General features: G+C 36.1%; 1 protein-coding gene across 1 annotated transcript in view; it reads left to right on the forward strand.

The window, feature by feature from the left end:
• The window catches only part of LOC132117926 (neuron navigator 1-like), a 140,601-nt gene that overhangs the window by 59,219 nt on the left and 66,295 nt on the right, over positions 1-15,087 (forward strand). Inside the window, exon 6 of the mRNA XM_059527292.1 lies at positions 3,454-3,819. Coding sequence (XP_059383275.1) covers positions 3,454-3,819 — 366 coding nt within the window. The remainder of the gene's footprint in view (positions 1-3,453; positions 3,820-15,087) is intronic.

Here is a 15,087-nt window from a genome sequence, read left to right on the forward strand (position 1 = left end):
GAACCCCTGCTAGACCTCACACAGTATGCTGTGTTAGTGTATTGGAAACCAGAGCTACTGGCAATGTTTTTGCTAGAGTGTTGTTTAAAGAAGCAATAAGCGCTCCTTCAACCAGGGGAAGTTGCTCGAGGAAGCTGTTAATGGTACATTATAAGCAACAGGCCTGGATAGAGTCCATCCATGCAATCTAAACACTAAATCTGTTGTGTAACAGCTGTCAGAGCCGTGGCTTACTGGTGGACACAGGTGCTCTGACGCATTGAGCCCAGGTGCTCATACAGGCAATGTGAGTTCAAATCCAGCTCTCCTGACAGACTTGAACAGATGAACTACAAGAGATTCATCAGCGTAGTGTAACTTAACACTCTATCTTCAGTGTGTCTGAGTGATTTTAGTACTGTCTTTTAGTATAAATTTACCCTGCCTCAGCAGCTTTAAAGTCATTCTATTAAAACCTTAACCTAATTGGCCTGATTTAATGCATCTTCTGCACATAAACACTAATGCCCCTGTCGAGAGAAAGTCTGTAATGTGCTGAGCCCAAACTCTATAATAGACATACTGTATGCCAGTGTTTTGTGTGGCCTTCCAGTCCTTTATGATGCATAACAATGGCTACTTTCTTGATTTGTCATGTTCTTTTCGTCTGATTGAAGTGTTCTCAGAAAGGCCTGTTGAAGGATAAAAGGAATGCTAATCACTATCATTTAGCCGTCATTATCGTTAATCAGCACAAAAGTCAGGCAAACAGAAGCGCCTGGCATTTTAAAGAAGATTAATTCACATTCACGTCAATGCTCTGAAAGCCACTGTCTTCTTTTCTGGGGATTTTTTCATCAGCCTTTTGCTATTTGTAGAAAATGTCTACAGGAATTTGTGCTAACCACAAGTGTGCAGTGCATTGTGGGTATTCGGGTGATTTGAGTTCAAAATGACTGAGATGCTGTGATTTGCTGTTAGTCGTATTTCTGTTTATCAAACGGTAGCGTTTCTGTAGCTTGAACAGTAGAGCATAGCAATAACAACACCAGTGTTGAATGTTATATGTGTTCTTCTCCTCCGTGTCATCTTAGCTCCGGTTTGAACAGTAACACAACGCATGCACATGCTTTGTTCTGCACATAAACAACACATGCTGATGATGTAGAACACGCATGCAAAGAATGAGCATGCGTCAGGATGCTCTCCTACATGGAGGAGAAGAATTGTTGAATGACGCCATTATTGTGTTTTGCCCACAAAAAGTATTCACATAGCTTCATAAAATTAAGGTTGAACCACTGATGTCACATGAACTATTTTGTCAATGTTCTTGGTACGTTTCTGGAATTTGAACATGGTAGGACCCTTGCTGTCTATGGAGGGTCAGAAAACTCTCGGATTTCATCAAAAATATCTTCATTTGTGTTCAGAAGATGAACAAAGATCTTAGGGGTTTGGAACAACATGAGGGTGAGTAAATAATGAAAGAATTTTCATTTTTAGATGGACAAACTAAGAGTAATCCCTAACCTTTACAACTCAAATATCTCATATTTTTGCACCAATGAATTAGACTAGTAATAACTGCCCTCTGAGCATATTTCTGCTTTTAGACTGTAAACATGATTTTTGCTGAAGAATGAATTGACAGCATGCCACAGATAAAACTTGTTTTGAAATGAAATTCTTTTTTTCTTTTTTCAGTTCTTTTAAATTGGAGCAAACTTTATTCAAAGGCTTTTTATGCTTTGAAAGTTGAGCTCAAGGTCAGCGGAAAATAATCTCCATCCATCCGCCTGGCTTAAAAGTATTAAAACCAAACCTGGACACCTGGAAACTAAATAAGAGCATTAAAATCATTGCAGGGCAGTCACAACTCGGGAGGATATGAGTTTATCCAGATGAGGGCTTTAGTTCGGACGGTGATGGGTGGGTGTTGAATCAGCAGAAGGTCAACCAGTTCCTCCAGCTTCCCAAAGCTTGACCTACTATTTTAAAATCAGAGAAAGCCACCCGAGGGGTCAGCGTGTGCGCGGCTGACTTCCTGTAGAAAGCTTGAGTGGCGTGTAGAGCAGGCATGAAGGAAATTAAACAACCTCAGACATGTTTTACCTTCAAATCCCCACAGGTGATGTATCACTTACCAGAGACTACAGTACATAGACATACATCCACAAGATGTGTGAGACTGAGATGAGTTTTGTGATGTGTTGATGAAATGCCGTGTGATAAGCCGACACTTATGTCCAGTATGAGGAATGAGTTTGCCTGCACTCTCAGAAACATCTCTTTGGAGTTAAAAAGGTTTAATCACGTAAATTCCAGGCTGAAAACCTGACTAGACAGAGTCCAAAATTAAGTTTTTGCCACATCTGCCATTGGTTGGTGAAATGAGAAATCATCAGCGAGTTTTATAAAATTGTAACTGTAATTCCAGCTATACATGAACACTGTATGTTAATGCATGTCTTAAAGGGATAGTTCACTCAAAAATGAAAATTCTGTCATTAATTACTCAGCCTTATGTTGTTCCAAACCCATAAGACCTTCGTTTATCTAACACAAATAATATATATATATATATTTTTTATGGAATCTAAAAGCTTTCTGTCCCTGCATAGACAGTGACACAACTGACACGATCAAGGCCAAGAAAGGTATAAGGACATCGTTAAAATAGTCCATGTGACATCTGAGGTCCAACCATCATTTTATGAAATCACAAGTTTTTACTTGGTTTTCACTTGGTTTGATAGTGACTGCTGTGTTATTTCTGCTTCATACATACAGTAACAACAATATTGAGTAGAGAATGGACCTTTTTGTCATCAAGTTAAGCCAAAATGTTGGTAATATGACCACAGCAAATCTCAAAATATCTGCCATAACCATCACACCATCATTAGTATACAGTAGTTAACTAAACTTAAAATAAAATAAAAGTTAAATGAGTAGCACTTTATTTTACAGTCCTTTTCCTTATGTACATACTATGTACTTATTATAGTAATTACAATAACCATGTAATAACTAGGTACTAACCCTGAACCTACCCCTAAACCTAACCCTACCCCATGTAGTTACCTTGTATTACCAGAACTTTCTTAGATAAATACACTGTAAGTACACTATAAGTACATGTAATTACACGTACTGTAAAATTAAGTGCAACTGTTAAATGAATATAATAAAATAAAAAATAAAATAAATTAAGCTAGTTGCTAAGTTTAGCTTGTTTTCATTTTAATGTAGTTTAATGATGTACTAAAATAACTAAAACAAACAAAGAAACAAACGATGCATCAAAAAACGATATAAACACATTAAAAAAACTACTAAAATGACAAAAAGACAATAAAATTACTATACCTAAAATGAAAAATTTATTTCTTTATCTCAGTGATACTAAAATAACTCTGCTCTAACAGCATGCTTTAGATTTAACCACCTTCTCTTTTTCTTGTCTTCCAGCTGTATTGAGAGCAGCATGTGCTATGACAGTGACGAGACTAACGCCCGCAGCATCTCTAGCCTGTCCAACCGTTCCTCCCCTCTCTCCTGGCGCCAAGGCCAGTCCAGCCCTCGGCTGCAGGCTGGTGACGCCCCCTCCTCTGGGGTCACTGCCCACTCGTTGCCCATCCGTGCAACAACGCAGATCAGCCACCTGCAGCACATCCAGCTCATTGAGGGCCTGGACACCGCAGACGATGACCTGGCCGACCTCAAGTCTGATTACCTCAGCGATGTCAACCTGACGGGCAAGAGCCAACCAGAAGATGAAGATGACGATGATGATGATATTGATGTAGACGTTGATGATGATGACCTAGTCAATGGGTAAGTGTTTATTGTTTGCTAATATATATAAAATGTTTAATAGATTGTATTTTAATGTACATAAACTATTGCATATATCAAATAAATTATAAACTACCATTCAAAAGTTTGAGTTTTAATTAAGAAAAAAAAAATATATATATATTATTAAGAAACTAATACTTTTATTCAGCAAAAATGCTTTAAATTGATCAAAAGGGAGAATGAATACATTTATGATGTTTTCCCCCCAAATAAATGCCATTCTTTTTAACTTTGTGTTCATCAAATGATCCTGAAAAAAAAGGATATTGGGCAGCAAATCATCATAATAGAAAGATTTCTGAATGCCCATGTGACACTGAAGATTGGACTAATGATGCTGAAAATTAAGTTTTGCATCACAGGAATAAATTACATTAACAAAATAAATAAATAAGTGGAAAACACTTTTTACTGAATGTCTGATCAAATAAATGGAGCCTTTGTGAGCACAAGTGACTTTGTTCTATTAAAATATTATATAATTAATACAATACAACCCTAAACTTTTGAAGGTAGTTTATATTTTATATAATATTTATTTTAAATATATACAATTTATAATAGTTTAATATTAATGCAGAGCTCATTATATTAACAGTGTCTCATAAAAGCTGCACAGTTCTAAAGATAATAGATGTTTTACACATGGAAGTATTTGAGCAATTATTAAGGGCTTTTAATCTCCAACGAGTGGCATTGTCAAAGATTTCATTGACTGATTTATTGTCAGTCTGAGGCCCCCAAAGAACAATCATGTCACAATCAGCTGAGGGTCTCATTTTGGAGCCATATGTGCCATCTTCAGGTTCTCATCAGATCTGGCTACGTCCCCCAAGGGGCCCTTCACGGAGCCAGCTCTCATTTTCAGTGTCACAACACCTGATGTTGCTGAACGCAGCCTTTCTTCTGCTAGCTGCAGCTGTGTGCAGAGGACAGCTCATTGTTGCAGATGCAGTGTTTAATGTGAACACAAAACTAGGAAATTGCAGTGGAAATGAGATGTGTTTGTTTAAGCTGTCAGCCGAGCTTTGATGTTGGCCTCTCTTAACCTGCGCTGTTGGTTTAGTCTGATGGGGAATCACTGTCAACAGCCACCGAGTCACTGCAAAGTCAAGTCAAGTCACCTTTTATTTATATAGCACTTTAAACAAATACAATTGCGTCAAAGCAACTGAACAACATTAATTAGGAAAACAGTGTGTTAATAATTCAAAATGACAGTTAAAGGCAGTTCATCATTGAATTCAGTGATGTCATCATCTCAGTTCAGTTTAAATAGTATTTTTGCACTCATTTGCAATCAAGTCAACGATATCGCTGTAAATGAAGTGACACCAACTAAGCAGGCCAGAGGTGACTTTGGCAAGGAACCAAAACTCCATCAGTGACAGAATGGAGAAAAAACCTTGGGAGAAACCAGGCTCAGTTGGGGGGCCAGTTCTCCTCTGACCAGACGAAACCAGCAGTTCAATTCCAGGCTGCAGCAAAGTCAGATTGTGCAGAAGAATCATCTGTTTCCTGAGGTCTTGTCCAGGTGGTCATCTGAGACAAGGTCTTTACAGGGAATCTGTATCTGGGGCTCTAGTTGTCCTGTCTTTCAGGGTGGTAGAGGTCCTTTCTAGGTGCTGATCCACCATCTGGTCTGGATTCGTACTGGATACGGGTGGCTGCAGTGACCCTCTGATCTGGATACAGACTGGATCTGGTGGCTACGGTGACCTCGGAACAAGAGAGAAACAGACAAATATTAGCGTAGATGCCATTCTTCTAATGATGTAGCAAGTACATAGGGTGTTATGGGAAGTGTTCTCGGTTCCGGTTTACCTAATTAATGCAGCCTTAAAATCCTTTAACGGATTTGGATATTAGAAGCATATTAGTATGTTATGTGTAAGCCATGTTAAAGAGATGGGTCTTTAATCTAGATTTAAACTGCAAGAGTGTGTCTGCCTCCCGAACAAAGCTAGGTAGGTTATTCCAGAGTTTAGGCACGAAATAGGAAAAGGATCTGCCGCCCGCAGTTGATTTTGATATTCTAGGTATTATCTAATTGCCTGAGTTTTGAGAACACAGCGAACATGGAGGATTATAATGTAACTAGAGCTCATTCATATACTGAGGTGCTAAACCATTCAGTACTTTAAAAGTAATAAGCAAGATTTTAAAATCTATAAGATGTTTGATAGGGAGCCAGTGCAGTGTTGACAGGACCGGGCTAATATGGTCATACTTCCTGGTTCTAGTAAGAACTCTTGCTGCATTTTGTACTAGCTGTAGTTTGTTTACTAAGCGTGCAGAACAACCACCCAATAAAGCATTACAATAATCTAACCTTGAGGTCATAAACACTTGGATTAACATTTATGCACTTGACATTGAGAGCATAGGCCATAATTTAAATATATTTTTGAGATGGAAAAATGCAGTTTTACAAATGCTAGAAACATGGCTTTCTAAGGAAAGATTGCTATAAAAATAGCACACCTAGGTTCTGATGACGAAGAATTGACAGAGCAGCCATCAAGTCTTAGACTGCGTTCTAGGTTATTACATGCAGAGTTTTTAGGTCCTATAATTAAAACCTCAGTTTTTTTTCAGAATCTAGCAGTAAGAAATTACTCATCATCCAGTTTTTTATATTGACTATGCATTCCGTTAGTTTTTCATATTGGTATGTTTCGCCAGGCTGCGAAGAAATATAGAGTTGAGTATCATAAGCATAACAGTGAAAGCTAACACCGTGTTTCCTGATGATATCTACCAAGGGTAACATGTAAACCGTGAAGAGTAACAGCCCTAGTACTGAGCCTTGAGGTACTCCATACTGCATTTGTGATCGATATGATGCCTCTTCATTCACTGCTACAAATTGATGGCGGTCATATAATTATGATTTAAACCATGCTAAGGCACTTAGTGTCAATAGTGTCGAACGCAGCACCAAGATCCAATAGCACTAATAGAGAGAAACAAACACGATCAGATGATAAGAGCAGTTCATTTTAACCAGAACATGCTAGTAAATTTCACAAATAATTATAAATAAACAGCAATAAACTTAACGAATGAACAAGTTCGAGTTCATTTTATTTATATACCGCACATAAAAACAGCCACACGATTAACTAACTAATTGACAAATATTAAAAAACAGTGTAATATTGTTTATTGTTCGTTCATGTTACTAAATACATTAAATAATGTTAACAAATGACACCTTATTGTAAAGTGTTACCGTATTTTCTTGTAAAACGTACGCCAGTAAACTTTGCTTCATTTGTAAGTTTTAGACATTCACTTTTTACAGTGCATATTTGATGATTACTAAGGATTTTATAGATCCCAAACATTGTTGATTTTATGGTTAATCTATATTTGAATGATCTTAAAATCCCAAGCTGTTTTCCTAAGTACTATTATCGGTTAGCATGAAAATGTATTTGTGCAGCACCTTCCATATTGCAGATTTCAGTTTGCGGTCTGTATTGAATGTCATACATTTTTGCTGATATAAATATATCAGATTGTTAATATATCCTATTTTAATTTAAATTAACTATTGATTTATATATATATATTTGTGTGTGTAGAGAGAGATATACAGAAATAATTATACTGTTACAAAATGTTAACATTAAATAATTTCCGTGTTTTTTTTGTTTTTTTTTTCCCCATTGATAATAATAAGAAATGTTTCATGAGCTGCAAATCAGTATATTATAATGGATTCTGAAGGATCATGTGACACTGGCCTTATAGTCTTATACTTTGAATGGGTTACAATAAAAAGAAGGCTTACTATGAAATGATGGTAAGAAATATGTCTGTTATTTATAAAATAAATATAATGTGCATCCATTGTCATCTGAGTCACAAATAAATGTTGAACAAATGAATCCAAAACAAACAGCAGGAGTATACTTTTGTCTGATTCCCAAAACAAATGATCTGTGAGCCGATTTCTATGATAAATAGTTAAATAGATAACATTTGATGATTTGAATCAGTCTGCAAGACTGTCCGTATAATTCACAATATTAACAAAGACATTTATTCAGAAAAGCAAAATTGACAGGAATACAGTATACCCAGATGAATCAGAATCAAATCAAGATCTCAAAAGTGAAATCTGTATTCATACCAGACTCTACCAAGCTACTGTAACAACAAAATATCTGTTTCTGCTTGGTTAAGACAGAAACCCAGTTTTACAGGACGATATTGTGTCCTACTTGGTTTGGAAATGTTGTTACAATCAATACTGTTAAGAAAATCTCTTGTTTCTTGTCCTCGCCAAAATTGAAATGAGATTTTCTCTCCTCTGTTGTCATTGCAGTGTTTGTGTGCATGTTCCTCAGACCTAATCTGCTCTAGAGGTTTATTCGTCTGTCTGGCTTGACTCGTTTGGGATGAGCAGCTGATTTGTATTTGTTAGCGTGCCGCTGTCCCTCGGCGAGGCATGCTGAGGTCTGTCTGGAGTTGCCAAGGTGACTGAGCACAGACAGGCCATGAATGTTATCAGCTCATTAGAGCACATGCAGGGCGCTGTACAACATCCTCATGTGTGCCCGCATTTGACCCCACATGAATAATACACAATTATATTTCAAAGGTACTTACTTCCATTTGAGTTATTAAGTTAGTTATTAGACATGCAAATACAACAAATTGGCTGTTTCAGCCTACTTTGGGTTGTGTAAATGCGATGCAGCTTCTTAGAATAAAACACTCATGTGAATATACACAGTGCAGCACTTTTAGAGATGTAAGTGTGGCACATTTCTGTAAGCTGTGTAGGAGCTTGGTTATCTAAACCCCTTCTGATATCTCCTCCCCAGGTGTGTGTGTGTGTGTGTGTGTTGCCATGGATACGGAGTGAGTTTGCAAACCTCTGTTTGTTATAATCTTCCTTTAGTCTTCTTCTATCTGCTCAGCACATTACTGTTCTGAGGCGAATGCAGTGGATGATGGGTAGGAGGATTAATGAACATGAAACTGCTCTAAGTTGGCAAAGCTGGTGCTGAGGTGTTCTTAGTGCATTGGTATGTGGTTGCTTGAGTGAGATGAGTTGTTGAAGTTCAATTCATAAAATATAAACATTTTATAACATTATATAACTGTTTTCTATAAGTCCAGTTTTCAGTGTCACATGATCCTTCAGAAATCACTGTATATGCTGATTTGATGTCTAAGAAACATCTATTATTATTATTATTATTATTATGACTATAAATGCTGAAAATAGTTGAGCTGCCTGATATATATTTATGTGCAACGTGATATTACTTTTAAGGATTCTTTTAAGGATTTTCGTTACGTTATAAAGTCACTCAGTCTATTTAGTGTGCCCTTTCTAAATAAAAGTATTAATGGTAACACTTTAGTATAAGGGCCAATTCTCACTATTAACTAGTTGATTATATGCATGCCTATTACTAACATGTTGGCTGTTTCTCCGTACTTGTAAAGCTAATATAATATTCTACTCAGTACATAAACTGCTACAACCACCTTACTATTAATAAGCAGCAAATTATTATTTTGGGGCAAAAGTCATTGTAAATAGATTGTCAATAGTGAGAATTGGACCTTAAAATATAGTGTGACCATATTAATATATATATATATATATACAGTATATACTGTGTGTATAAATATATTTATATATATATATAAACCATTTTATATCAAAACGTATTGGTCTCAGCATCCTTTGCTTTGTCATACAGAGTTGTTTTTTTATATGCAGTTAGAGTCTGTATCTTACAAACAAAGACTTCAGTTCAAGAACATTTCCCTGGTTTATTATTAGATCTTAAAATGTATATCCACTAGGCCAAGTTATGCACAGAACAGCAGTTTGATTATACTATTTGCAATGTAATCAGATGCTCCAAAATATGCAGGGGGTAGACGGCCATCTAACACTGACCTCTAAGTCACAGTGTGAGTTGAATGATTTTTTTTTTTTTAATGTAACAGTGAAAGCATTATAAAAATTGCTCTGTGTTCCAGAACATAGTGAGCTTCCTACCTAGACAGCATTTTAAGGGGAAAATTTCCTGTTCCAACAGATATGTAAAATTTTGTCCCAAAACTATGCTGGAGTGCAGATCTTCTGATATGTGCTGCATGATTGCATGAATATTTCTGAGCAGCAAAAGCTATAGATCTGTAAAGCAATGTATTGTGAGAAGGACGTGTGTTACTGCGTCCCATACGACTCAAAATAATAAACCACAAAGTTAACATAATGATTCACTCCACTGTGTTGAACTGAGCACTTCTCTGCTGTCTTCACGTGCTATTAGTCACTTCCTATTTCCAATCTATCAAGTCAAGATTACGAGCTCTTTCTTTTCTGTTAAAAATAACAGTGGACAGTGGTTTGTGAATGTTGATGCTTAGCCTAAATAATTTGATTGGAAGCATCCTGTGACCCATGAATTGTCTGTATGTGCATTCAGAGCCAGTGAGCAATGGACTTTCATAATAATAAAAAAACTGCGTTAACGCACGATAAAATAATTGTTGGTATTTATCATTAATCAATTATTGCGATAATAATGCGTTAAATTGCCCAGCCCTAAAATAATTATATAAAATAAATGCAAGTTGTAACTGCATGAATCAAATTTGTTTTAAAGATGGCCGAGTTGCAGCCTATAAAGTATGCTATGATGTTGGCTTGAAGCTTGCAGCTTACGAGGTTTAGGAGCAGAACTGAGAGGTGTCACAGAGAGATGTGTTACCCTTATATAATGTTGTTTATATTGGGTTCCTGTTACATGGTACTCAATAGCCTCATAGTGGCCATACTCTGGACAGGGGTCATAACTCTACCACCCATAAAGCCCTATACAGGCTCCAGTATATGTGTGCATGACAAAGGACTGCACACATAAGAGCTCCTCTCAAAGACCCGGGAGTTCATGCTAAACTAACCCCAGTACCCTGACTTTTGGGGAACATAAAGATGCCAAATTCTGTTTTGCAGTGAGAGAATTTCTGCCTGCTCGACTCGTTTCCGTTCATATGTCAGAAATACTCCACAAAACATTGGTTGTTTGGGCAGATAATAACAAATACCGCTGTCACCCATGATTTAGGCATGTGTGAAGTGTCATGGGGGGACGTGTTTCAGCTTCAGCGGGGGTCCCTCGTATGTGGACATGCTCACTGAAGAAGGCCAGGGAATTCTGGCACCACCGTGAGCAGCTCTCGCCTGTTGCTATAGCAACACCGACCCACAAATCCATCGTCAGAGCTGCATGTTGGTTTTGAACTAGACAAAGACAGCTCGTAGGAGAGAGCATGTGGGAGTGTGTGTGTGTGTGTGTGTGTGTGTGTATTTAGGTCAGCGGTTTGAAGTGGGAACAGCCATTGTTGTGACAAACATATCAAGGAACCTAATTTCAATTAGCTGTAATTTTGAATAAATAATGTGACACGAACGCTGTTCGCTGTTTAATTAATAGATTAAAACAACATCTTGGTAATACACATGCAGTGGTTTTCCAACTACTTCCATCTGAATTAGACTGAACAATGTAAAACATATGAAGTTAGTCTGTATCAGAAATGTTTCACTGCCCTTTCAGAAATGAACTGTTCAGTAATTAAATCAGATGATAATAATGATGAAGCAAAAGAGAATTAAATGCTTTAGAAATATACACAATTACAACTTGTTCAGATTTTCAGTCCAACTACGATTTTGTATTGAAACTGTTCAGATCCGATTTGTGTGTGCCATAGCACTTAGGGGTGGGCGATATGACCAAAATTTTATATCATGATATGAGTGATTTTATTTCACGTAACAATTTATATCACAATATAGTTATTTTTGCTTTAAATAAGGGTCTTTATTATGTCAAAATGTTTGATACCATAGAAATTTCATAATTCTTGTCACCAGTGTCAATATCACAAAAAACTAATACTAGCCTAAATAAAAAAAAACAAAAAAAAATTAAGCTCACTGAAGACAAGTAACAGTCATATATATATATATATATATATAATATGAAATAAGTTCTCTGTCGCTGCTTATTGTGTTTCAGCGGCTTAAACACTAAATGCTAAAAAATATGTGCGAACAATCAGTGTCATGACTACATAGCACAGCAACGTCATGTGGCCATGTAACTGCGATAGATACGATCTCTGCCGGTTGGTAAATTGGACAAATTAATCGTGTATGCCAGTATATTAGCATTATTTTGTTTTACTCTATATCTGCATTGGATTCTATGGCAATGTTGTTGTGTTGTTATGCCTATACTAAAAACAACAGCAAAACAGTTTGCAATACAGATGTTTTATTTACATCGTGACAGCATGTTGCCATGACCATATTATATTTTATGAGGCAGCGTCAGAAACGGAGGAAGCTGAAACGTGTGGCTTTATTCTCTTCTCGACTGGTTTTAAGAGTAGTGTGTATACCAGCAGTATATTGTAATTTTTCACTTGCACTTTGCAACAGCACAATCTTGTTTCTTCGTAAACATCCGACGTGTTTGCGTTGTACACGGCGTAAGACTTTGAAACAGACAAAAAAGCTATGCAAAATCCTATCTGAGAGTGATTTCCAGAAATGCAATTTTAATAGGATTTTAAACCACATATAAATTGAAACTGTTTTTATTAGATTTTTAATTAAATTTTTTTGCCCTTCACACCTAATTAATATGATCAGATTACAATTGGATATGAACAAAAATCTGATTTGGGGTGACAGTCTGAAAAAGGCCACAAATTAAGATATTTTTGATGAAATTCGAGAGCTTTCTGACCCTCCGTAGACAGCAAGGGTCCTAACACGATCAAGGCACAGAAAGGTAAGAACATCATTTGAACATCAGTGGTTCAACCGTAATTTTATAAAGTTACGAGAATACTCGTAATTTGTGTGCAAAGAAAAAATAAGGTTCAGAAAGCTCTCGGATTCCTTCAAAAATATTTTAATTTGTGTTCTGAAGATGAATGAAGGACTCACAGGTTTGGAATGAAATGAGGATGAGCAATTAATTACATAATTTTACCTATTTTTTTGGTGAATTAACCCTTTAAGTGACAATTTACATAAAATATTATGGCTGGGTTTTAACCCAAATTTCACGATTCGATTCTTAATCACAAGCTTGTGATTTGATTCGATCACCAATTATTTTTCTCCAATTTTCTCAAGGAAAAAGTCTCTCAACTAATGCTGTAAAATATACACGAGAGTCAGTTGGTACTACATTACGATAATATTGAAGGTTAAAATTGACTGATTTGTTAAAATTACACTTAATGAGGTTTTTAATTTTTATTTGAATTTCATATTTCTACTTCAATTCATTTTTTAAAATATAAACATTGTGGCTGTCATAAAAACTTGGATTTATTTTAAACATAAATTAAACATTGAAGAACAGAAAAATGTATAATGGATATGTTATATGATGCATATATTTAGCAAAATGCCCCTCTCTACAGTATATTTTTCTATCTGACTAATGAGTTTATGGTTACCAAATATGTTTTTTTCTGAGGTAAATGTGACGATACGTGACATTGTTTACAAGCCGTTATATTCACGTCTTTGCACGGCTGAAACACTGCTTACATGAGACAGGATACGGCTTATAAAGTACTCTTTCTTTTAACTTAACTCCGGATGTTTAGTCATGTTTACTTTGTGCTGAAGCTGGTATTAATGTGGAGGAGATGGTCACTTCATGGGCGCCATGCTGTTGATCGAGACTAACGCAATCTGGAACTCCACATTAAACAGCACCAAAATGGTATTTATTGTTTGAATACATGCAAAACAATGGAAAGAATTTGAAATCTGAGACTTTTTCAATGCTTATTGCCATTTAATGGATAGGAAAGGCCTTTAACACCCCGTCCATTAACTGAAAACAGGTTCGACTAATCAATGACTTTGATTTAAGATTCGATATCATTCCTTAAAAATGAAAATCTATAAATATCAAGATATCAATATTTTTTACCCAGCCCTATTAAATGTTTAATAATGATGCAAATTCGCAGAACTGACAGCTCCAGTCAAGTTTCAACATAGCGCAAAAGATGATTTCGACCTAATGGGTCGGCCGTACATGTTGATTGTCAACCTTATTTCAATGTTGAATGGATGTTTTATTTTCGACCCAATTACCAACTAATTTCCAATTACCCAACTAAATAGTGAATGTTTATTTCAACATTATCACAACCAAAAATGTATGCCGAATCGATGTCTGCTTGCTATCTAGGGTTTGATTAGCAAATTCATAAACTATAGTATTTAAATGGTATTTTAAATCAGTCTGTAGTATTTCCATCATGGTAGTGTCCGGAAAACATTGTATTATGCAAAAAATATCTGTTGTCTATTGTTGATAGTGTAGTGATATATGAAGCACATCTCAGAAGTCTCTATAAAAACAGAAGCTTTCTATTGGTCTACAGGACACATTTGCTTAAAACTTGACCTACTTGAACCAAACAACAACTATAATTATAACAACACAAAGTAGCTATACTATTGAAATCAACTTACATGATAAAAACATTTACAGACAATCAGAATCCACCTGACTTTAAGAGCTCGAGCATTTAAAGCAACAGATGACAGAACCTCAGCAAACAGTTATATTAAACAATGTTCAAATCAGTTATTGTTATGATTATCATTCTTGGTGTGATTGGGCCTTTACTTTTTGTAAGGGACAAAAGGGAAAGCTTTTGAGGTCGTCCATTATAAAATCAACAGCACAAAAATGTGTACCTCATTACTGTTAATTTGAGCATTTTGATGACAACCCAAACACATAGCAGAGAGATAGCTTTAGCTTTAGCTGGCTCGTCTCCATGGTTACCATGACAAAGCTTGCTGCCCAGCAGGAAATCAATCTGTTCTGGACTAAGCTTCCCCTCAGGGCACAAACACAACATCTTTTCTGTGGAACAGAGTTTTACATTAAAATAGATGTTCTTTTTATATTTAATATTTGGGTCATGATGTTTAGTATTGAATGTATTATTGGTAAAAGCAGATACAAAGTCATGCGTGTGTGTGTGTGTGTGTGTGTGTGTGTGTGTGTGTGTGTGTGTGTGTGTGTGTGTGTGTGTGTGTGAGAGAGAGATAGAGAGTCCAAATTAAAGGTCCAGGTTACCCAAAAATGAACATTTTTATATCATGTACTCATTCCAAAACCGTATTTTTCACTGATTGACCTCTGT

Source organism: Carassius carassius, chromosome 37, assembly GCF_963082965.1.
Source record: "Carassius carassius chromosome 37, fCarCar2.1, whole genome shotgun sequence".
Classification (NCBI taxonomy): Eukaryota; Metazoa; Chordata; class Actinopteri; order Cypriniformes; family Cyprinidae; genus Carassius; species Carassius carassius.